The sequence below is a fragment of the Equus quagga genome, unplaced genomic scaffold (assembly GCF_021613505.1).
Source record: "Equus quagga isolate Etosha38 unplaced genomic scaffold, UCLA_HA_Equagga_1.0 HiC_scaffold_32_RagTag, whole genome shotgun sequence".
NCBI classification, from domain to species: domain Eukaryota; kingdom Metazoa; phylum Chordata; class Mammalia; order Perissodactyla; family Equidae; genus Equus; species Equus quagga.
Window position 1 is genome coordinate 46417 of NW_025793551.1, and position 23565 is coordinate 69981.

At 36.6% G+C, this 23565-nt stretch overlaps 1 protein-coding gene across 1 annotated transcript; it reads right to left on the minus strand.

The window, feature by feature from the left end:
- Window positions 1-19292: 19292 nt before the first annotated feature.
- On the minus strand, window positions 19293-22350 carry LOC124232187 (zinc finger and BTB domain-containing protein 2-like). The gene has a single exon (XM_046649152.1). The coding sequence runs from the start codon at window positions 22232-22234 to the stop codon at window positions 20690-20692; it is 1545 nt and encodes a 514-aa protein (XP_046505108.1). The 5' UTR covers window positions 22235-22350; the 3' UTR covers window positions 19293-20689.
- Window positions 22351-23565: the final 1215 nt, after the last annotated feature.

Here is a 23565-nt window from a genome sequence, read left to right on the forward strand (position 1 = left end):
AACACAGAACTCACTCAGACTAAATCATGAAGAAATAGAAAAACTGAATAGACTGATTGTTAGTAAGGAGATTGAGTCAATAATCAGAAACTTCTCAACAAACAAAAGACCAGGACCAGATGCTTTCAGTGGTAAATTCTACCAAAGACTTAAAAAAGAATTAATACCAATCGTTATTAAACTCTTTTACAAAATACAAGAGAAGGGAACACTCTTCTAGGCTCATTTTATGAGGCCAACATTACCCAAACCATACAAGACAAGATACCAAAACTAGACAAGCATGCCATGGGGAAAGGAAATTACAGGCCAATATTCCTGATGAATGTAGATGTAAACATGTTCAATAAAATATTAGTAAATGGAATTTAATAGTACATTAAAAGAACCACTTACCATGATAAGTTACATTTAGTCCAGAGATGCAAGATTGCTTCAACATCCGCAAATCAATGCAATACATCATACTAACAAAATGAATCATAAAAATCATAATCATCTGAATACATGCAGAAAAAGCATTTGACAGAAATTCAACACCTGTTTATGATAAAAACTCTCAACAAAGTGAGTGTAGAGGGAACATATCTCACCATAATAAACGCCATACATGACAAGCCAACAGCTTGTCTAAGAACAGGATGAAGATAAGAATACCCACTCTCACCATTTTTATTCAACATAGTATTGGAAGTCCTAGCCATAGCCATAAATGAAGAAAAAGAAATACAATGAATCCAAATAGGAAAGGAAGAAGTAATATTGTCACTATTTGCAGATGACATAATATTATATATAGAAAATCTAGGGGCCGGCTCCGTGGCTGAGTGGTTAAGGTCGCAGGCTCCGCTGCGGCGGCCCAGGGTTCGGATCCTGGGTGCACAGATGGCACCATTCATCAGGCTATGTTGAGGTGGTGTCCCACATCCCACAACTAGAAGGACCTGCAACTAAGGTATACAAATGTGTACAGGGGGGTTTTGGGGAGATAAAGCAGAAAAATAAAAAAAAGATTGGCATCAGTTGTTAGCCCAGGTGCCAATCCTTAAAACAAACAAACAAAAAGATTGGCAAGAGTTGTTAGCTCAGGTGCCAATCTTAAAAAAAAAAAAAAAAAAGAAAACTCTAAAGACTCCACCAAAACAGTATTAAAACTAATAAACAAATTTAGTAATGTTGCAGGATACAAAAACTGGTTGCATTTTAATGCACTAAAAACAACGAAGCAGGAAGAGAAATTAAGAAAACAAGTCCATCTATACTTGCATTAAAAGAATAAAGTACCTAGTAATAAATTTAACCAAGGTGGTGAAAGACCTCTACTCTGAAAACTATAAGATGTGGAGAGAAGGAATTAAAAAGACCCAAGTAAATGCAAAAGCATTCTATGCTCATGAACAGAAGAATATTTTGAAATTTTCATACTACCTAAAGCAAGCTACAGCTTCAATGTTGATGGCTGCTGACTGATCAAGGTGATGGTTGCTGAAGGTTGGGGTGGCTCTGGCCATTTCTTAAAATAAAGTTTGCAATAAGGCTGTTCTGCTTTCCTATCATTTGTGTGTTCACTGGAGAAACACTTTTAATTCCTTACAAGCATTGTTCCTTTGCATTCACAACTTGGATAACTGTTGCAAGAGGCCTAGCTTTTGGCCTATCTTGGCTTTCGACAAGCCTTCTCCACAAAGCTTAATCATTTCTAGCTTTTGATTTAAAGTGAGAGATGTGTTATTCTTACTTTCACTTGAACACTTAGAGGCCATTGTAGGGTTATTATTTGGCCTAATTTCAATACTGTTGTATCTCAGGGGATAGGGAGGCCTGAGGATAGGGGCAAATGGGGGAGTAGCCAGTTGGTGGAGCAGTCAGAATACACACAACATTTAGCACTTAAGTTCACCATCTTATATGGGCATAGTTCATGGTACCCCCAAATCATTACAATAGTACCATCAAAGATCACTGATGACAGATGGCATTAACAAATAAAATAATAAAGCAAAAGTTTAAAATATTGTGAGAATTACCAAAATGTGGCACTGAGACACAAAGTAAGCAAATGCTATTCTTGGTACTGACTTTCAGTATGCAGTACTGCCATAAACCTTCAATTAGTACAAAATGCACTATCTGGGAAATGCAATAAAGCAAAATGCAATAAAATGATGTATGCCTGTATCTGATAAGGGGTTAATATCTAAAACATAAAAAGAACTCATACAACTTAATAGGAAAACCCAAAATCTGATTAAAAATGGGTGGAAGACCTGAAGAGACATTTTCCCAAAGAAGAATGGCCATATAGATGAATGGTTCATACAGATAACCAGCAAGGACATGAAAAGGTGATCAACATTATTAGTCATCAAGAAAATGCAAAATCAAAACCACAATGTGACATCACCTCATACATGTTAGAATGGCTATTATCAAAAAGACAAGAGATAACAAATGTTGGTGAGGATGTGGAGAAAGGAGAACCCTGTGCACTATTGGTAGGAATGTAAACTGGGATGGCCACTGTCAAAAACAGTATGACGGTTCCTCAAAAAATCAGAAATAGAATTACCATATGATTAAGCAATTCCACCTTGGGTTATTGACGTGAAGAAAATGAAAATGTCAACTCAAAAGATATATGTACTCTAAGTTCAGGGCAGCATTATTTACAACAGTCACAACATGGAAGGAACCTAAGTGTCCACTGATGGATGAGTGGATAAAGAAATAGTTGTATAAAATCAGCAGAAGGAAGCAAATGAGAAAAATTAGAGAAGAAATAAATTATATAGAGACTAAAAAAACAATAGAAAAAATTAATGAAACCAAGAGCTGGTTCTTTGAAAAGATAAACAAAATTGACAACCCCTTAGTTAGACTCACCAAGAAAAAAAGAGAGAAGGCTCAAATAAATAAAACCAGAAATGAAAGAGGAGAGATTATAATGGACACCTCAGAAATAGGAAAGATAATAAGAGAATACTATGAAAAGCTACATGCCAACAAATTGGATAATCTAGAAGAAATGGATAAATTCTTAGTAACATAAAACTTTCCAAAACTGGACCAAGAAGAAGTAGACAATTTGAACAGATGAATCACCAGTAAGGAGATCAAAACAGCAATCCAAAACCTCCCCAAAAATAAAAGTCCAGGACCAGATGGCTTCCCTGGTGAATTCTATCAAACATTCAAAGAAGACTTAATATCTATCATTCTCAAACTCTTCAAAAAAAATGAAGAGGCGGGGAGGCTTCCCAACTCATTCTACAAAGCCAAAATTATCCTGATACTGGAATCAGACAAGGAAAACACAAAGAAAGGAAATTAGAGGCCAATATCACTATGAGCATTGATGCAAAAGTCCTCAAGAAAATACTAGCAAATTGAATACAACAATATATTAAAAAGATCATACATTGTGTCAAGTGTGTTTCATTCCAGGGATGCAGGGATGGTTCAACATCCGCAAATATATCAATGTGATACACCACATTAACAAAACGAAGAATAAAAATCACAGCATCATCTCAATAGATGCAGAGAAAGCATTTGACAAGATACAGTATCCATTTATAATAAAAATTCCAAATACAATGGGTGTAGAAGGAAAATATCTCAACATAATAAAGGCCATATATGACAAACCCACAGCAAATATCATTCTCAATGGAGAAAAAGTGAAAGCTACCCCTCTAAGAACAGGAACCAGACAAGGATGCCCACTGTCAACACTCTTATTTAACATAGTATTGGAAGTCCTAGTCAGAGCAATCAGGCAAGAAAAAGAAATAAAAGGGATACACATGGAAAAGAAGAAGTGAAACTGTTACTCTTTGCAGACCATATGATTTTATATATAGAAAACACTAAAGAATCCACTAAAAACTTTTAGAAACAGTAAAGGTATATAGTCAAGTCGCAGAATACAAAATCAATGTACAAAAATTGGTTGCGTTTTCTATACACTAACAATGAAGTTGCAGAAAGAGAAGTTAAGAATACAATCCCATTTACAAGTGCAACGAAAAGAATAAAATATCTAGGAATAAACTTAACCAAAGAGGTGAAAGATCTGTAGACCAAAAACTATAAAACATTGTTGAAAGAAATCGAAGAAGACACAAAGACTTGGGAAGATATTCCATGCTCTTGGATTGGAAGAATTAACATTGTTAAAATGTCCATACTTCCTAAAGCAATCTATAGATTCAATGCAATCCCTATCAAAGTTCCAACAACATTTTTCACAGAAATAGAACAAAGAATCCTAAAATTTATATGGAACAACAAAAGACCTGGAATAGCCAAAGGATTCCTGAGAAAAAAGAACAAAGCTGGAGGTACCACACTCCCTGATTTCAAATTATACTACAAAGCCATAGTAACCAAAACAGCACGGTACTGGCACAAAAACAGACACACAGATCAATGGAACAAAATTGAGAGCACAGAAGTAAACCCACACATTTATGGACAGCTAATATTCAACAAGGGAGCCAAGAGCATATGATGGAGAAAGGAGAGTCTCTTCAATAAATGGTGTTGGGAAAACTGGACAGCCACATGAAAAAGAATGAAAGTAGACAATTTCCTTACACCATGCACAAAAATCAACTCAAAATGGATTAACCACTTGAATGTAAGACCTGAAACCATGAAACTTCTAGAAGAAAGCATAGGCAGTACGCTCTTTGACATCAGTCTGAGCAGCATATTTTCAAGTCCCATGTCTGACCGGGCAAGGGAAACAAAAGAAAGAATGAACAAATGGGACTACATCAAACTAAAAAGCTTCTGCACAGCAAAGGAAACCATCAACAAAATGAAAAGACAACCTAACAATTGGGAAAAGATATTTGCAAACCATATATCAGATAAGGAGTTAATATCCAAACTATACAAAGAACTCATACAGCTCAACAACAAAAAATCCAACAATCCAATTAATAAATGGGCAAAAGATCTGAACCGAAACTTCTCCAAAGTAGATATACGGATGGCCAACAGGCATATGAAAAGATGCTCAATATCATTAACTATCAAGGAAATGCAAATCAAAACTACAATGAGGTTTCACCTCACTCTGGTCAGAATGGCTATAATTAATAAGACAGGAAAGAACAAATATTGGAGAGGACGTGGAGAGAAGGGAAACCTCGTACACTGCTGGTGAAAGTGCAAATTGGTGCAGCCACTATGGAAAGCAGTATGAAGTATCCTCAGAAAATTAAGAATAGATCTACCACATGATCCAGCTATGCCACTGCTGGGTATTTATCCAAAGAACTTGAAAACACAAAGCCATAAACATACTTGCACCCCTATGTTCATTTTACACAACAGCCAAGACTTGGAAGCAACCTAGGTGCTCATCAAGGGATGAATGGATAAAGAAGATGTGATATTTATACACAATGGAATACTACTCAGCCATAAGAAATTATGAAATCCGGCCATTTGTGACAACATGGATGGACCTTGAGAGTATCATGCTGAGTGAAATAAGTCAGAGGGAGAAGGACAAACACTGTATGATCTCACTCATTAGTACAAGATAAAAACAATGACAAACACATATCATTGGAGATTGGAGTGGTGGTTACCAAAGGGGAAGCGGGGAGGGCAAAAGGGGTGATTAGGTTCACATGTGAGGGGATGGACTATAATTAGTTTTTGGGTGGTGAACATGATGTAATCTACACAAAATTTGAAATACATTATGATGTACATCCAAAAGCTATATAATGTTATAATCCAATGTTACTGCAATTAAAAAAAATACTGGCATATATATATACACACACACACACGTAAACACACACAATGGAATATTATTCAGTCATAAAAAAAAATCTTGCCATTTGTGATAACATGGATGGGCCTTGAGGACATTAGGCTAAGTGAAATAAGTCAGACAAATGCCTTATGATCTCACTTATATGTGGAATATCCCCCTCAAAAAATAAAAAACTGAACAATAACAAAAAAAAACCCTGAGTTCACAGATACAGAGAACAGATTAGATTGGTGGTTGCCAGACAGGGAGGATAGGTGGTGAGCAAAATGAGTGAAGGACTTAAAAAGTACAAATTCCCACCTATATAATGTCATGGATAAAAATGTACAGATGGGGACTATAGTTAATAGTACTGTATTATATATTTGAAAGTTGCTAAGAGAAAAAACAAGTTTTCATCACAAGAAATACATTTCTGTAACAACATGCGGTAATGGATGTTAACTAGACTTAATGTGGCGATCATTTCACTATATATAAATACTGAATCGATATGTTGCACACCTGAAACTAATATAATGTTATACATCAATTATTTCTAAAATTAAAAAATGAAAAAATTATATTTAAATCTGAATATATATGTATTTTTTTGAGGAAGATTATCCCTGGGCTAACTACTGCCAGTCCTCCCCTTTTTGCTGAGGAAGACTGGCCCTGAGCTAACATCCATGCCCATCTTCCTCTACTTTATATGCGGGATGCCTACCACAGCATGGCTTTTTGCCAAGCAGTGCCATGTCCGCACCCAGGAGCTGAACCAGCAAACCCTGGGCCACCGGGAAGTCAGAAGTGTGAACTTAACCTCTGCACCACCAGGCAGGCCCCAGAAATCTGTATATTTTAAGGATGGTATCATTGCTTCTTTTCCATTCTTTTCTAACCTATCTACTTTGGTATTTTCTACCTTTGTAATTCATATTCTTGCTAAACTCAGGAAAATTTTTTTCTTCTGCTTTAGTGTAATGCTTAAATCTTTTCTACTTTAATTTTTCTCATATTTTTATCATTTCTACTTTATTTAAATATATTATCAATCTTTGATATTAGCTGATAAAAGAATGAATTAGTGATTTGCTTTTATTTTTTAAAAAAGTTGACTACACCAATTGCATATATTAGATAATTAAATCTTCCCTACTGACTGAATAGCCCCAAATAATTAATTTATAGTTTATTTAACATGAAGTAAATCCTTACATTCACTTAGTCTATCACTCTGTTTTTCAGTTTGCCCATTTTTTTCTGTTTGGTTGGCACCAGTGTGAAACTATTTTGATTGATATTAAAACATATAATTAAACTTTTCCTTTTCTCTCAAATTCTGGCTAAGATTTTAAAGCTGAAATAAATGCCTCCCCATGTAAAGAGTACACTAGGTATCTTCTTATCAATGGGTCTTTAAATGTCATCCTTACCTTAGGAAAAGCTTATAGACAAAAGACCCTGAGTAGCCAAAGCAATTTGGAGAAAGAACAGAGCTGGAAGTATTACACACTCAGATTTCAAACTACAGTCATGTGCTTCCTTAGGGCATTTCAGTTAATGACAGACCACATATATGATGGTGGTTCAACAAGGTCAGTACTATATAGCCTAGGTATCTACCAGGCTACATAAAAATCTAGGTTTTTGTAAGTACACTCGGATGTTTGCACAACAATAAAATCACCTAATAACACATTTCCCAGAACACATACCCATCAATAAATGACACATGATTATATAATACAAAGCTACAGTCAAAACTATGGTACTAAGATAAAAACAAACACATGGATCAATGAAATAGAATTAAGAGTTTAGAAATAAATCCATGTGTATATGATGAATTAATCTATGACAAAGGAGGCAAGAATATACAAGGGGAAAGACAATCTCTTCAGTAAATGGTGTTGGGAAAACTGAACATCTAAATGCAAAAGAATAAAACTGAACCACTATCTTGTACCATATACAAAAATAAATCTAAAGTAGATTAAATACTTTAATGTAAGGTCTGAAACCATAAAACTCCTAGAAGGAAATACAGCAGTCAGCTCTTTAACATTGGTCTCAGCAATAATTTTTGGATATATCTCCCTAGGCAAGGGCAACAAAAGCAAAAATAAACAAATGGATTTCATCAAACTAAAAAGCTTTGCAAAGTGAAGGAAACACGAACCAAATGAAAAGGCAATCATCTGAATAGAAGATATTTGCAAACCACACATCCAATAAATATTAATATCCAAAATATACAAAGGTATTAAAAATATATATAAATATATAAAGACATAAAGAACTTACACATCTTAGTATCGAAAGACAAACCACCCAATTAGAAAATGGGCAGAGGACTTAAATAGACATTTTTCCAAAGAAGACATACAGATGGCCAATAGGCACATAAAAAAATGCTCAACTTCACTGATATCAAGGAGATCAAAACTAAAATGAGCTATCACCTCATACGAGTCAGAATGGCTGAAATAAAAAAGATAAAAAATAACAATGTTGAGGATGTGGAGAAAGAGAACCCTCATACACTATTGGTGGGAATATAAACTGATACAGCCACTATGAAAAACAGTATGGAGTTTCCTCAAAAAACTGAAAATAGAACTATCATATGATCCAGCAATTCCACTTCTGGTTATTTATCCAAAGAATAGGAAAACACTAATTTGAAGAGATATATGCACCCCTGTGTTTATTGCAGCATTATTTACAATAGCCAAGATATGGAAGCCACCTGTGTCCCTCAATAGATGAATGGATACAGAAGATGTGGTATATATATATACAAGGAATATTAGCTGTAAAAAAGAATGAAATCTTGCCACCTGCCACAAAATGGATGAACCTAGAGGGTATTATGCTAAATGAAGTCAGTCAGACAGAAAAAGATAAATACTGTATGATTTCTTGTATGTGGAATCTAAAAACCAAATCAAGTGAATAATCAAAACAAAACAGCAACAGACTCATAGGTACAGGAAACAAACTGGTGGTTACCAGAGAGGGAAGATTGTTGGGGGCTGGTAAAATAGGTGAAGGGGATTAAGAGTACAAACTTGCAGTTACAAAATAAATGTCATGGGGATGTAATGTACAGCATAGAGAACATAGTCGATAATATTATAACTTTGTATGGTGACAGATGCTGACTAGACATGTGGTGATCATTTTTGTACTGTATATAAATACTGAAACACATGTACACATGAAACTCAGAGAATACTGTATGTCAATTATATTTCTATAAAAAAAGCCTATGTGTTACAAAATCTGCAGGTATTGGTGGGAGAAAAGTACTTACAAAGGAGCATTATTGCCCTATTACTGGCCTCAAACCTATGTGTTTAGGACTCTTTTACATTCAAGAAGAAATTATTGAGGTCCCCAAAGAACTTTTCTTTTCTTTTCTTTTTCTGGTGAGGAAGATTGTCCCTGAGGTAACATCTGTTGCCAATTTTCCTCTTTTATGCTTGAGGGAGATTGTCCCTGAGCTAACATCTGTGCCACTCCTCCTCTATTTTGTATGTGGGACACTGCCATAGCACACCTTGATGAGCAGTGTGTAGGTCCTTGCCTGGGATCCAAACCCATGAATCTCAAGTCGCCAAAGAAGAGTATATGAACTTAATTACCTTGTCACTGAACCAGCCCCTAAAGAACTTTTCTTAATTTTTTCTATTAACATTTACCATATGAAGAATTAAAACAAAAAAATTAAAAATTTACTTAAAACATTAGTAACGAACTGATTACATGTAAACATGAGGAAAATTTTTTTACTTAAAAATAGCTATAGTTTTTCAAAGCAAATATTTATTGAGGGGCAATGTTTTATATTTTCACAAATCTGGCTTTTATAGATGAATTCTCCTATCTACCTTGGCATTAAATATATTGTGATTTGTTCTTTTGATTAAAGTATATGAAGAAAATCTAGCCTCACACAGACATGTTGTTGAAAAAGCAAGGAATATTTTAATAGACTTTTTAAGACAACTGTAGACATTCTTTTGATACATCAAAATTTGACAAGTTGAAATTTCTCAAAGTTGGTTCAGTAAATAATCTAAAATTAAGGTCATGAACTTTTCATAATCCAATACATTACAATCCATCTGGTCTATCTTACATTTTGAATGGATATTTAGCTTATGTGTGTTTTGTAATATTATGCATTAGTCTTTTGGGAAATATTGAAGGTTCCATGAAAACCTTCCATGTGGAAGAGGCTCCCAGATCTCCTAAATATGTCAATATAAAAAGATCTACTGCAAGACATATAGTAGTGACACTGGCAAAAATGAATGACAAAGAATGAATACTAAGGGCAACAAGGCAGAAGAAAACAACCTACAATGGAACCCCTATCAGGCTTTCAGCAGATTTCTCTGCAGAAACCATACAGGTTAGGAGAAACTGGAATGACATACTCAAATCATTGGAGGAGAAAAACTTTTAACCAAGAATACTCCATGCAGCGAAAATATCCTGCAGATATGATGGAGAAATAAAAACTTCCCCACATAAATAAAAGCTAAAGGAGGTCATAGCAATGAGAGCCTGCCTACAAGAGCCTCAAGCAGGTCCTCATAACTGAAAAAAAAAAGGGAGAAAGGGTTTACAAAACCTGGATTAGTGAGGTAAATACGTAGACAAAATCAGAAAATTGTAGCTATACATCAGAACAGGTTATCAAATACTCAAGAACAGCATTAAAGATAAAGGGAAGGAAAACAGCAAAACCAAAGATAATCTTGTCATTGTAACCACAAACTCACAACACAAGATGGAATAAGATGTGAGAAAAACAACTTAAGAGGGGAAGAGAAAAGGGACTGAATTGGTTTAGTCTTAGGAAATAGGCCATCAGAAAATGGACTATCTTATGTATGAGATTTTGATCACAAACCTCACAGTAACCACTAAACAAAAAAAGCAGAACATAGACACAAATAATAAATAAGCAGAAAACAAAGAAACACAACATAAAAAACTACATAACTCAATTGGTAGACCAAATACATAGATGAGAAACACAGGAAATGCAGGAGAACCAGAAAACAAGTGATAAAATGGCAACATTAAGCCCTCATATACCAACAATCACCCTAAAAGCAAATGGATTGAATTCTCCCAGAAAAAGACCCAGAGTGACGAGATGGATTAAAGAACAAGACCCAACTAAATGCTGCCTCCAGAAAACACATCTCAGCTCCAACAACAAACACAGGCTCATAGGGAAGGGATAGAAGGCAATACTCCAAGCTAATGGCAAACAGAAAGAGGTTTTGCAATGCTTATATCAAAGTAGACTCAAGATAAGACAGGTAAAGAAAGACAAAGAGGGGCAGAATATAATGATCAAAGGGACACTCCACCAAGAAGACATAAAACTTAATAAATATCTATGCATCCAACACAGGAGCACCAAAGTACATAAAGTAACTACTAACAAACCTAAAAGAAGATATTAATAATAACACAAAAATAGGAGGGGACCTCAACACACCACTCACAGCAATGGATAGATCATCCAGACAGAAAATGAACAAGGAAATAGTGGAATTAAATGAAAAGCTAGACCAGTTGGACTTCATACACAAACATAGAACACTCCATCCAAAAACAGCAGGACACACATTCTTCTCAAGTGCACAGGGAACATTCTCAAGGATAGGCCCTGTGTTGGGAAATAAGGCAAGCTTCAATAAATTTAAGAAGATTGAAATAAGAAGCATCTTTTCCAATCACAATGCTATGAAGCTAAAAATTAATTCCAAGAAAAAAGCAGAGAAAGGGACAAAGACATTGAGACTAAACAACTTGTTATTGAACAAGCAATGGATCATTGAGGAAATTAAAGGAGAAATAAAAAAATATCTGGAGACAAATAAAAATGAAAACATACCATACCAATTCATATGGGATGCAGAAAAAGCTGTATTAAGGCTCACCTTAACAATACAAGACAATCGCAATAAGGCTCACCTTAAACAAGAAAAATCCCAAACAAGCAATCTCTACGACACCAAATGAATTAGAAAAAGAAGAACAATAAAGCACAAAGTCAGAGGAAGGAGAGAAAGAATAAAAATCAGAGCAGAAATAAATGCTACTGAAACACAAAAGGTATGCCAACGAACAGACAAGCTAGAGAATATAGATAAATCTTTTAGATCTTTACAACCTGCAAAAGCTGAATCAAGAAGAAATAGAGCATCTCAATAGTTCAATCAGAACTAAAGAGATTGAAACAGTAATCAAAGCATCCCAAAAAATAAAAGCCCAGGACAAGACATCTTCCCTAGAGAATTCTACCAAGTTTTCAGAGAGGATTTAATACCTACCCTCCTCAAGCTATTCCAAAAAATTAGGGAAGATGGAACGCTTCCAACACATTCTATGAGGTCATTATCACTCTGATATCAAAGCCTGACAATGATAACACAAAAAGGAAAACTACAGGCCAATACTGCTGATGAATATAGATGCAAAAATCCTCACCAAAATATTGGCAACACAAATACAGCAATATATGAAAGAGGATACATCATGATCAAGTGAGATTTATTCCAGGGACACAGGGATGGTTCAACATCTGCAAATCAATGTGATATACCATATTAGCAAAATGATGAATAAAAACCATGCGATCATCTCAATAGATGCAGAGAAAGCATTTGACAAGATCCAACAGCTGTTTATGATTTTAACAACAGTCAATAAAATGGGGATGGGAAGCAATTACCTCAACCTAATAAAGGTGATACACGACAAACCTACAGCCAACATCACACTCAATGGGGAAAGACTGAGTGTTATCCTCTGAGAACAGGAACAAGACAAGGATACCCACTATCAGCACTCTCATTCAACACAGTACTAGAGGTTTTAACCAGAGGAATTAGGAAAGAAAAAAGAATAAAAGGAATCCAAATATGGAGTGAAGAAGTGATACTCTCACTGTTTGCAGACAACATGATCTTATACATAGAAAACCCTAAAGAATCCATAGGAAAACTATTAGAAATAATTAAGAACTACAGTACAGTTTCAGGGTATACCATCAACTTACAAAAATCAGTTGTATTTCTGTACCCTAATAATGAACTTACAGAAAGAAACCTCAAGAATCCAATTCCAAATATAATCACAACAAAAGGAATAAAATATCTAGGAATAAATTTAACTAAGGAGGTGAAGGACTTACATAATGAAAATTATACAGCATTACTGAAAAAAAATATGATGACATAAAGAGATGGAAAGAGATTCCATGCACATGGATTGGAAGAATAAACATAGCTAAAATGTCCATACTACCCAAAGCAATCTACAGACTCATTGCACCCCCAATCAGGATCAAAATGACATTCTTCACAGAAATAGAACAAGGAATCCTAAAATTCACTTGGGGCAAACAAAGACCTAAACTGCTAAAGAAGTGCTGTGAAAAAAGAACAAGCTGGAGGAATCACAATCCCTGACTTCAAAATGTAGCACAAAGCCTCACTAATCAAAGCAGCATGGTACTGGTACAAAAACAGGCACAGAGGTCAATGGAACAGAACTAAAGCCCAGAAATAAAACTGTTCTATGGACAGCTAATCTTTGACAAAGGTACCAAGAATAAACAATGGAGACAAGAAAGTCTCTTCAATAAATGCTGTTGGGAAAACTGGACAGCCACATGCAAAAGAATGAAATTTCACCATTATCTCATGCCATACACAAAAATAAACTCAAAGTGGATCAAGACTTGAAGATAAGTCCTGAAACCATAAAAGTCCTGAAAGACAATATAGGTAGTACACTCTTTGACATCGAACTTAAAAAGATCTTTTCGAATACCATGTATTCTCAGGCAAGGGAAACAAAAGGAAAAATAAACAAGTAGAACTTCTTCAGACTAAACAGCTTCTTAAAGGCAAAACAAACTAGGATCAAACCGAAAAGACAACTCAGCAATTGGGAAAAAAAATTTGCAAATCATATATCTGACAAAGGGTTAACCTCCATAATATATAAGGAACTCACACAACTGAACAACAGAACAACAAACAGCCTGATCAAAAAGTGGGCAGAGGATATAAACAGACATTTTTCCAAAGAAGATATACAGATGACCAATAAACAAAGATGTTCAACATCACTTATCATCAGGGAAATGCAAATCAAAACTACACTAAGATACTACCTTATACCCATTACAATGGCTATAATCACTAAGAGTAAAAACAACAAATGTAGGAGATGGTGCGGAGAAAAGGGAAACCTAATACACTGCTGGTGGGAAAGCAAACTGGTGTAGCCACTATAGAAAATAGTATGGAGATTCCTTGCAAAACTAATAATAGAGATACCATATGACCCAGCTATCCCACTACTGAGTATCTACCTAAACAACTTGAAATCAACAATCCAAAGTAACATACGTACCCCAATGTTTATTGCAGCATTATTCACAATGGCCAAGACATGGAAACAATCCAAGTGCCCATAAACAAATGATTGGTTAAATAAGATGTGGTATATATACAAGGGCATATTACTCAGCCATAAAGAAAGATAAAATCATCCCATTGGCAACAACATGGATAGATCTGGGGAGAATCTTGCTAAGTGAAATAAGCCAGACTGAGAAAGACAAACACCATAAGATTTCACTCATATGTGGAATATAAACAAACAGATGGAAAGAGAACACTTCACTGGTTACCAGGGGAAGGGATTAGGGTTGGGCAAGGCGGGGGGGGGGGGGGGGGGGGGGGCGGGGGGGGACATGTGGTGACAGGCAAGAAATAATGTACAAGTGAAATTTCACAATGATGTAATAAACTATTATGTACTCAGTAAACAAATAAACAAGAAGGGCAGAGTAAGCTTTCCTGGAGGATCTCTCTCCTCAGGGAACAGAAACACTTGGCAAAACTATCAGAATCACCTCATCAGACCTCTGGAAAACAGTCCAAAGGTTTAGAGGACATTTAAAGCAAATGCTGAGCAAGGAGAAAAGCCACCGAATAAGGGTAGGACATTGGCGTGGTGTTTTAACATAAGCTAGGCACCATGTCCCTTGCTCTTTCCCCAGTATGGAATCATTCTTAAAGATGGCAGCCCAAATTACTAGTGTCAGTACCTGGTTTCATAGGATGCAAAGTGAATCACGTACCAAGGAAATGTGTTTTTCAGTTTTGCCCTAAAAAGGGTCTCTTCTATGGACTACCACAAAGGGCATTGCTTTTTATCACCTAACTTGGTGCTTGATCACTGTGGAGCAGATATGTGGTCTCAAAAACATGAAATCCAAATGAATAAGCCTCTATTATCTGGAGTAAAAATAAGCATTAAGGAAAACAACAAACAAAATGAAAGCCTGGGAGGAAAAAAAAAGTCATAGAGTGAGATTTTTGGGGGTAAACAGGGTATCTGAAGAGGTACCACTTATCAGAGGAACCTAGAAAGCTACGTACATGCTCAGAAAACACCTATAAAGACAATAATCTTTTACCACAGGATGGTCTTTAGGCTTATGCAAGGAGGAAGTGTAAGGTAAGGCAGAGTTGTAAACATCCATTCTAGGTGTTCAAAGAGCACCCCAACACAAGCCAGTCAGAAGGGATGTGAAGTATTTTTTTAATTTTCCTTTTCCTTTCTCTATTTCTCTCCTTACTTTCTTATTCTTTCACAGCATAATATGCAAAATAGCAACCTGGCAACAACATGAAAAATAAAAAATAAAGCACACAAACAAGGAAAAAAAGAGTTAATAACTCCCTGAGGAAGCCACTCAAGGTATTCAATAGACATACTTCAGACGAATTGTTCTAAATTATCTAATGAGCTAAAGAAAACCACAGACAAACAATTAAAGGACAGCAGTAAAATGGTAACTGAACAAATAAAGAATATTAGTGAAAAGATGAAAAATATTTAAAAAGGTAAAAAATAGAAATTTTGAAGTGGAAATTACAAAACTAAAATAAATCAGAGAAATTAAACAATACATTGGAGGTGGAAGAAGAATAATAAGTGAGCTTTAACATAAATCAGTTGAGATTATCCAGTCTAAGGAGCAGGAAAAAAAAAGTGAAGAAAGATGAGGAGAGCCAAAGAGAGTTATAAGATACGATCAAGTGGACCAATGTACACAGTATTGGAGTCCCAGAAGAAGAAAAGGAGATAAAAGGGCAGGGAGAATATTTGAAGACGTCATGGTTGCAAACTTCCCAAATTTTATAAAAGGCATGACTCTACATATTTAAGATTAATGAGCTTCAAGTAGGATACACCCAAAGACAGTCACACTGAGACAACTTACAATTAAACTTCCAAAAGATGAGAGAATCTTGAAAGCAGCAAGAGAGAAGCAAATAGTCACAAATTGTTCCTCAACAATATTAACAGACAATTTCACACCATACTCTATGAAGGCCAGAAGGCATAGAATGACATATTCAAAGTGCAGGGAGAAAAACCCTTAACACAAATTCTATATTCGGCAAAAGTATCCAATAAAAAATGAAGGAGAAAGTAAGACATTTCCAGATAAACAACTTTATGGATTTTATTGCTGATTTATTTGCACTTCAAAAAACTCTAAAGAATGAAATAAAAGGACACAAGACAGTTAACTTGAAGCTATATGAATAAAGAACACTGGTAAGGAACCATATAGGTAAATACAAAAGCTAGTATTATATTTTTGGTTTGTAACTCCTTTTTTCTACACTTTAAAGAAAAAGGCATAAAGTATTCATTATAAATCTATCTTAATGGGCATACAATTTGTAAAAATGTAATCTGCAATAATACAATATAAAGGGGAAGAGATGAGACATATAAATATAAGTGCAGTTTTTGTGTACCATGGAATCTAAGTTGTTATTCATCCTAAATTTTGACAAGTTAAAAATGATCACTGTAATCTCTAAGGTAGTTATTAGGAAAATAACTAAAAAATATACAGAGCATAAATAGTTTCAAAACAACACAGTACAGTACAGAAAGTCAATTAAAGAAAAGAGAAGACAGTAGTGGAGGAACTAAAGAATGAAAAAAGATATGACAGAGAAACAAGAATCAAAATGGCAGAGGTCTTTCTGAACAGATCAATAAGTAGCAAGGAGGCTGAATCATTAAAAGTCTCCCAACAAACATAAGCCCAGGACAATGTGTCCAAAAAAAAAGACACTATAAGAAAACTGCAGACCAATATTCTTGATGAATACAGATATAAAAATCCTTAACAAATTACTGGAAAACTTAATTTAAAAGCACATTAAAGGGATTATACAACACAACCAAGTGGGATTTACTCACCAAATGCAAGAATGGCTCAATATATGAAAATGAATCAATGTAATAAACATTAGAAGGATGAATGACAAAAATACATGGCTATCTCAATTGATGGAAAAGAATATTTGACAAAATTCCACACTCTTTCATGATAAAAACACTCCAATTAGGATTCAAAGGAAGCTACCTCAACATAATAAATGGCCATCCATGAAAGTGCACAGTTAACATAAAATTCAACACATTATTAATATTAAAAATGCAGAAAATAAGTGTTGGTAAAGATGTGTAAAGTTCAACCCCTTGTGCACTGTTAGTGGTACTGTAAAATGGTGCAACTGACAAAAAAACTCAAAAAAACAAAAAAACAAAAAACCAAGAATGGAGCTTACTCAAAAATTAAAAATAGGACTACCATGTAATCCAGCAATGACATTTCTGGGTATAAATCAAAAGAATTGAAAGCAGGGTCTCAAAGAGATAATTACACATCTATGTTTTTAGCAGTACTACTCTCAATAGCCAAGGTGGAAGCAATCCAAATGTCTGTCCATCGTCAGATGAAAGGGAAATCAAAATATACATACGACATGGTATTATTCAGGATTGAATATACTGTATTTAGTATATATTTCAAAGTAAAAGGAAATCTTGCCATTGAGATAACATGGATGGACCTTGAAGGCATTATGTCAAGTGAAATGAACCAGTCAGAAAAGCAAATACTGTATGATTCCACTGACATGAGGTATCTAAAGTAGTGAAATTCATAAAAACAGAAAGTAGAAAGGTGGCTACCAGGAGCCAGGGGTAGAGGAAAAAACGGAGCTGTTGGAAATGGGTATAGAGTTTCAATTTTACAAGAGGAAAAATTTCCAGAGATCTGTTTCACAACAATGTGAATATGATTAATGCTACTGTACACTTAAAAATGGTTAAAATCGTAAATTTTATATTGTGTATTTTATTACAATATTTTTTAAAGGCAGAGATGGCAGGATGGATAAAAAATACATGATCCAACTATATCATGACCCAACTATATCTTGCTGTCTGCAAGAAATTCACTTTGGATTAAAAGACACAAATAGGTTTAAAGAGAAAGGGTGGGAAATGGTTACCCCATGCAAAGAGTAACCAAAAGTGCAAGTGGCTATATCAACATCTGTAGCATATAAACAAAGTGAGAAGGGAATCAAATAGTACACTACAAAAAATGAAATAAACACAAAAGGTGGCAGTGGTGAAGGAATTGAGGGTCAACAAGATAAGACATACAAAATAAAAAGCAAATGACAGAGTCTTTTCTTATCAATAATTACTTTACGTATAAACAGGTCAAACTCTACAATTTAAAGGCAGAGATTTGGAAGAAGGAATTTTAAAATATGATTCAACTACACGCTTTTGGATCTCAATTGAGATCCAAAGACCCAATGAGACTGAAATTTAGTGAATGGAAAAGATATTCCATGCAAATAGTAATCAGAGGAGAGGAAGGAAGGCTGTACCACTGTCAGACAGACAAAATGGATTTTTAAAAAGTCAAAGTTACTATAAAAGATAGAGCAAGGCATTTATATATTGATTCCTTCAAAATAATCTGTGGGTGACGTGATTGGGCTATAGATAAGACTGCTTGTAAATGATTTCAAAGATGAGTAAAGAGTATTAATAGATCATAAAATATATTATATACTTATGGTGACTTCCAATTTTTCATATTAAAAAAGTCTAGGGGCTGGCCTCATGGCATAGTGCTTGAGTGCAGCACATTTTGCTTCAGTGGCTTGGGTTCATGGTTTTGGATCCTGGATATGGACCTATACCACTTGTCAGCCATGCTGTGGTGGCGACCCACATACAAAATAGAGGAAGACTGGCATGGAAGTTAGTTCAGGCTTAATCTTCCCTAAGCAAAAAAAAAAAAAGAGGACTGCAATAGATGTTAGCTCAGGGTGAATCTTCCTTGGCAGAAAAAAAAAATATCTAGTGAGTTTCCATTTAAAATACATTTTACTAGTGAAACGCAGGTTTTCTACTATAATTTTCTGTGGTGATTTCCACGTAAAATTTAGGAGGGATGACTATAGACCCTAGTTAGATAACAGGATCCTCTGTGAATATTCGCCCTTGCAAAATTACCTGTAAGTAACAACAAAAGAAAATTATGAATTTTTTTTTTCCCCATTTAATTAAATGTTTATTCAATGAAAGTATGTATAAAAACTTACAAATCTGAGAACTCAACTATACATGAAATAGGATGACGGGATATTCAGTTTTTAACATAGACGCACAGCACAGCTATGACCTGTTTCCCCTTCCCCTTCGGTCCTTATTTCTGGCTCCTGTTTTGTCCTGTGAGACCACTCTGTTATTGGCCCAAGCGAAGATTAATGGACAAATTTTACTGCTTTCAGGCCAATGGAAAAAATTCCAGGTGTTAAAAAAAAAAAAAATTTGGAGACCAAACATCAAAATCAAGTTTTTTCCCCAAGAGCAGTTAGTTCTTTTGTCCTGATTTCTGTTTGCCATTTTTGATGTTTCAATGAACGTTGCCAGTAAACTATTAGCATGAACTTTTAAAGACATTAAAGTTACTACATCTTCTGCTCACAACCTCCCCTGTAAGATACACATCCTGGTACCCTTCTTCCTGCAGTATGAACTCCGAATAAAGAGCAGATGGTTGGTGCTAAAACAAGTTTACCATTGGCAACCGTGAGAATGGGCTGTCCTTTTCTAATCAGAAAGACAACGTATAGAATAGTACCTTCAAATCTGATGTTTAAAACAACCAACAAATTTGTCAAAAACTAAAATACAGTTCTTTGTCGTTGTTCAACTTTGAAAGAAGCCAGCAACTGGATAAGGCATGTGCATTAGTTCACCTGTTTACACCAAGTACCCACACATTTTCTCTTACAATCACACAAACTCACAGCTTGTCATGTTTTATCCAAAAATTAAGATTGCCATCACATTATTACTTTTTCTCTTTTGTGTTTTGTTCAAGTAGATTTCTTAACTAATGATTTTTCTTGACTGGACATAATCTCAAAGGATGCATTCTGAAATAAGACGCCTGGAGGATGAATCCTAAGAACGTTTTCTTGGGTTTAAAGTTTTCCCACACCTTCTAGATTTTGCATAGTTCAGAGCCCAGCGGTATGTCTAAGAAGCATGCTGTATTTTCGAACATCGTTTTTCTGAGAAGGAAGACTTATTACCCAGGGACACTCATAATTTTAGCTCACCAAATTGCATTCTAGTTGTTTTGTTATATACCCTTCATTAGTTCCAAGTATGCTTTGAAATAATCTAAGCTTCTCAAAATCTATTTGAGTTTATAAGTACTACTGACCATTATCTTTCCAATATCCCCTGAATTAAAGTAAATATGTTCCAGGTTGATAATGCACAAAACCTTTAGGGAGGAGGGGCTGGGGACGGCGGAAGGCGGCGAGGAGAGAGGGCCCGGGGTCCTGTTCGCATCATGCCATGGAGAACTATAGTTCTGAATTGGGGGAAGGGAAGGAAGATAGTCTTTGTAAAAATGACAGTTTTAAAAAAGGTAAGTAACATTCAGTCTAACAACACTGTTTCCTGTTCCTTTTTGATGGAAGCTAACACTGGGTGGTCAGTTTCCGTTACTTCCGAGTCCCCACCGCCCAGGAGAATGGAACGCCCTTCGTCTAGGGCAAAAACGTCCGAGTTCTGGTTTTGGCATGAATGTTTAACAACCTCATTGGGGGTGGAGAACGTTTTGTCACACAAGTTGCATTTGTAGGGTTTGTTGGTTTGGACCAACATGTTGTCCATCTGGCTGCCCTCCTCAAAGGTGCAGAGCTCCAGAGTCTGTTTGTCCACCATGGTGTACGTGTCGATGCTCTGGTTGAGGCACACGTGCCGGGCAGCCTGGTTGGCCCTGCAAAAGCTCTTGTCACAAGTGCTGCACTTGAAAGGCTTCCCCGTGTGGATGTACATGTGCTGCCGCCAGTGGCTTTTCTGGATGAACTTGCGTCCGCATATCGTGCACTCGTACTTCCGCCTCTTTACCTCCCTCTCTTGGTCCGCCTGCTCCAGGTTGTCAATGTCCGCGATGTCAGAGGGTGGCGGCGTCTCCGAGTGCTGCTGTCCGTCGATGACTGGAGAGTCTGAGATGTGCTGCAGCTCACTGTCACTTATCATCCCAGCTTCAGGCACTTCCATGGCGTCTTTTCCCAGGTCAGCTGCATTGCTACAAAGAGACAGGGGCACACGGCTCTCTCCCGCTTGGCTTGATGTAAAAGGCACCCCCGTGTGGATCTGGAGGTGTTCCCGCAAGCTGCTCCGGAGGGTAAAGCGCCGCCCACACAGGTGGCAGGCGTAGTACTTTGGAAAGCTGCCGTTCCTCTTCATGATGCTGGGCTTGACGTGGGCTATGGTGAGGGATGCAGGCTGTTCATCAGAGGAAGAAGCTTCCAGGTTGGTCTCCTCCCCAGGAGGAGGGGGAGGAACGGGAGTGGAAACGAGTTCCGGAGACAGTGAGGTCTGCAGGGGATCCGAGGGGGTCATGTGTGTCCGATTCACCTGGGTCAGATTTGAAGTCAGCTGAGAGAGCTGGGAGGCCTCAGGGACCGGCTCCTGGCTCATCCTCGACGCCTGCGGCCGTGGTTCTCGGGCAAGTTTTTCAGGTGCGGAGGCAATCTTGGTGGCTTGTCTCAACTGATGGTCTGCAATCTGAATGCCATACAAGGAAGAAGCCAGCGGGAAAACTTGGTCAGGATGAGAAAAGGCTCCTTGGCTGGCCAGGCTAGCTTCCTGGATCAGAGGGTAAGCGTGTAGAAACTTGATCCCCTGTTCTAATCGAACAGGATCAATCAGCTGGGGCGCCATCTTTCCAGTGTACATCAAATGTAAGAGATAGCTGAAGATGTCAGGCTGTATGTCAGTTGGTTTCAAACGGACACACTCACTGGTCTGATGGACAAACAACATCTTAAAGTAATTGGAGAATGAAGCAAGAACTGATTTGTGTGCCTTGAAGTACACATCGCCGATGGCAACCGTGCAGTCACACAGGAAACCGAACTCGCGCTGAGCGTTTAACTGCTGCAGGAGAATAAGTCCATGGTTGGCCAAATCCATGTTTTTAAAAATCTGTCGCCGGTGCTGCTGCTGCTGCGGCGGGGGTGTGGAGGAGGCCCCGCTGGGCAGCCCTGGCCGCGCTCTCCCCGCCGCCGCCGCCTCTGCGCTCGCTGCTGCTGCTGCTGCTGCTGCCGCCGCGGTCGGTGTCTCCGGCGCGGCGGCGGCGGCGGGGCTTTTCCTGTCCGGTTACGTTAAGGTCACATGACCGAGAGAGCGGAGCGACTAGTGCAAAGAGGCTGAGAGCGGCTCCCGCCGGCGGGGAGAGGCGGCGAGAGAGCAGTGGCGGCAAGCAGAAAATTATGAATTTTTTGTAAAGAAATTATTGAAATAGAAAAATACAAGGCCATAGTATATTTCACCTTGCATGTAATTCTGCTTATATATACTGCTACCCATTTAAAAACTAGAATAAGGTATACTTAATACACCAAATCTAACATCACTAGATGTTCTAATAATATAAATGTTCTGAAACTTTCTAACCAGAGCTAGACAAATATTTCAGGCTTTATAGGTCATATATATCATTTTCTCTTTAATCATTTACAAAATTTAAAAGAATAATTTTAGCTCAAGAACTGTAGAAAAATAAGTATTTGGCATGTGGGTCATAGTTTGATGATCCCTGTTCTAATACAGAAACAGAAACAAAATGGAACATTGGGTTTCTGAGACAGCAAATTTTAGTCCAAAAATATATAAACATTGGAACAAGAACTATTTTGATATTTTAAACTATTTCTAACTACAAAGAAAAGCAGAAATAATGTTTTCTTTTAGTTTACTAAGCATTTGATTCTTTTTAGAGACTTCAAATATCTATTATTTGGAGGTACAACACAAGCATCACCTTAATGTGTTTTTTTTTTTTTTTTTTTAAAGATTTTATTTTTTTCCTTTTTCTCCCCAAAGCCCCCCGGTACATAGTTGTATATTCTCCGTTGTGGGTCCTTCTAGTTGTGGCCTATGGGACGCTGCCTCAGCGTGGTTTGATGAGCAGTGCCATGTCCACGCCCAGGATTCGAACCAACGAAACACTGGGCCGCCTGCAGCGGAGCGCGCGAACTTAACCACTCGGCCACGGGGCCAGCCCCACAAGCATCACCTTTTAAAATGCTTTTATATATCTCAAAATAATTTAATGCACAGCATACATGGAAATCTGAGAAAGTATTTGTAAGATTTAATAAATTCTTGCTATTTTAATGAAGACTGATCAGTTCTTTAATAGTAGGAAAACAAAGACATTAGGTATTGTTATAAACAAAAATTTTTAATGCTCAGTCTCCAAGTAACTTTTAGAACATGGCTTTAGATATCATGTCTTGGAT

Excerpts from the sequence above, each read along its gene's own strand:
- LOC124232187 (XM_046649152.1), bottom strand. The coding sequence starts at position 22,234 with ATGGATTTGGCCAACCATGGACTTATTCTCCTGCAGCAGTTAAACGCT.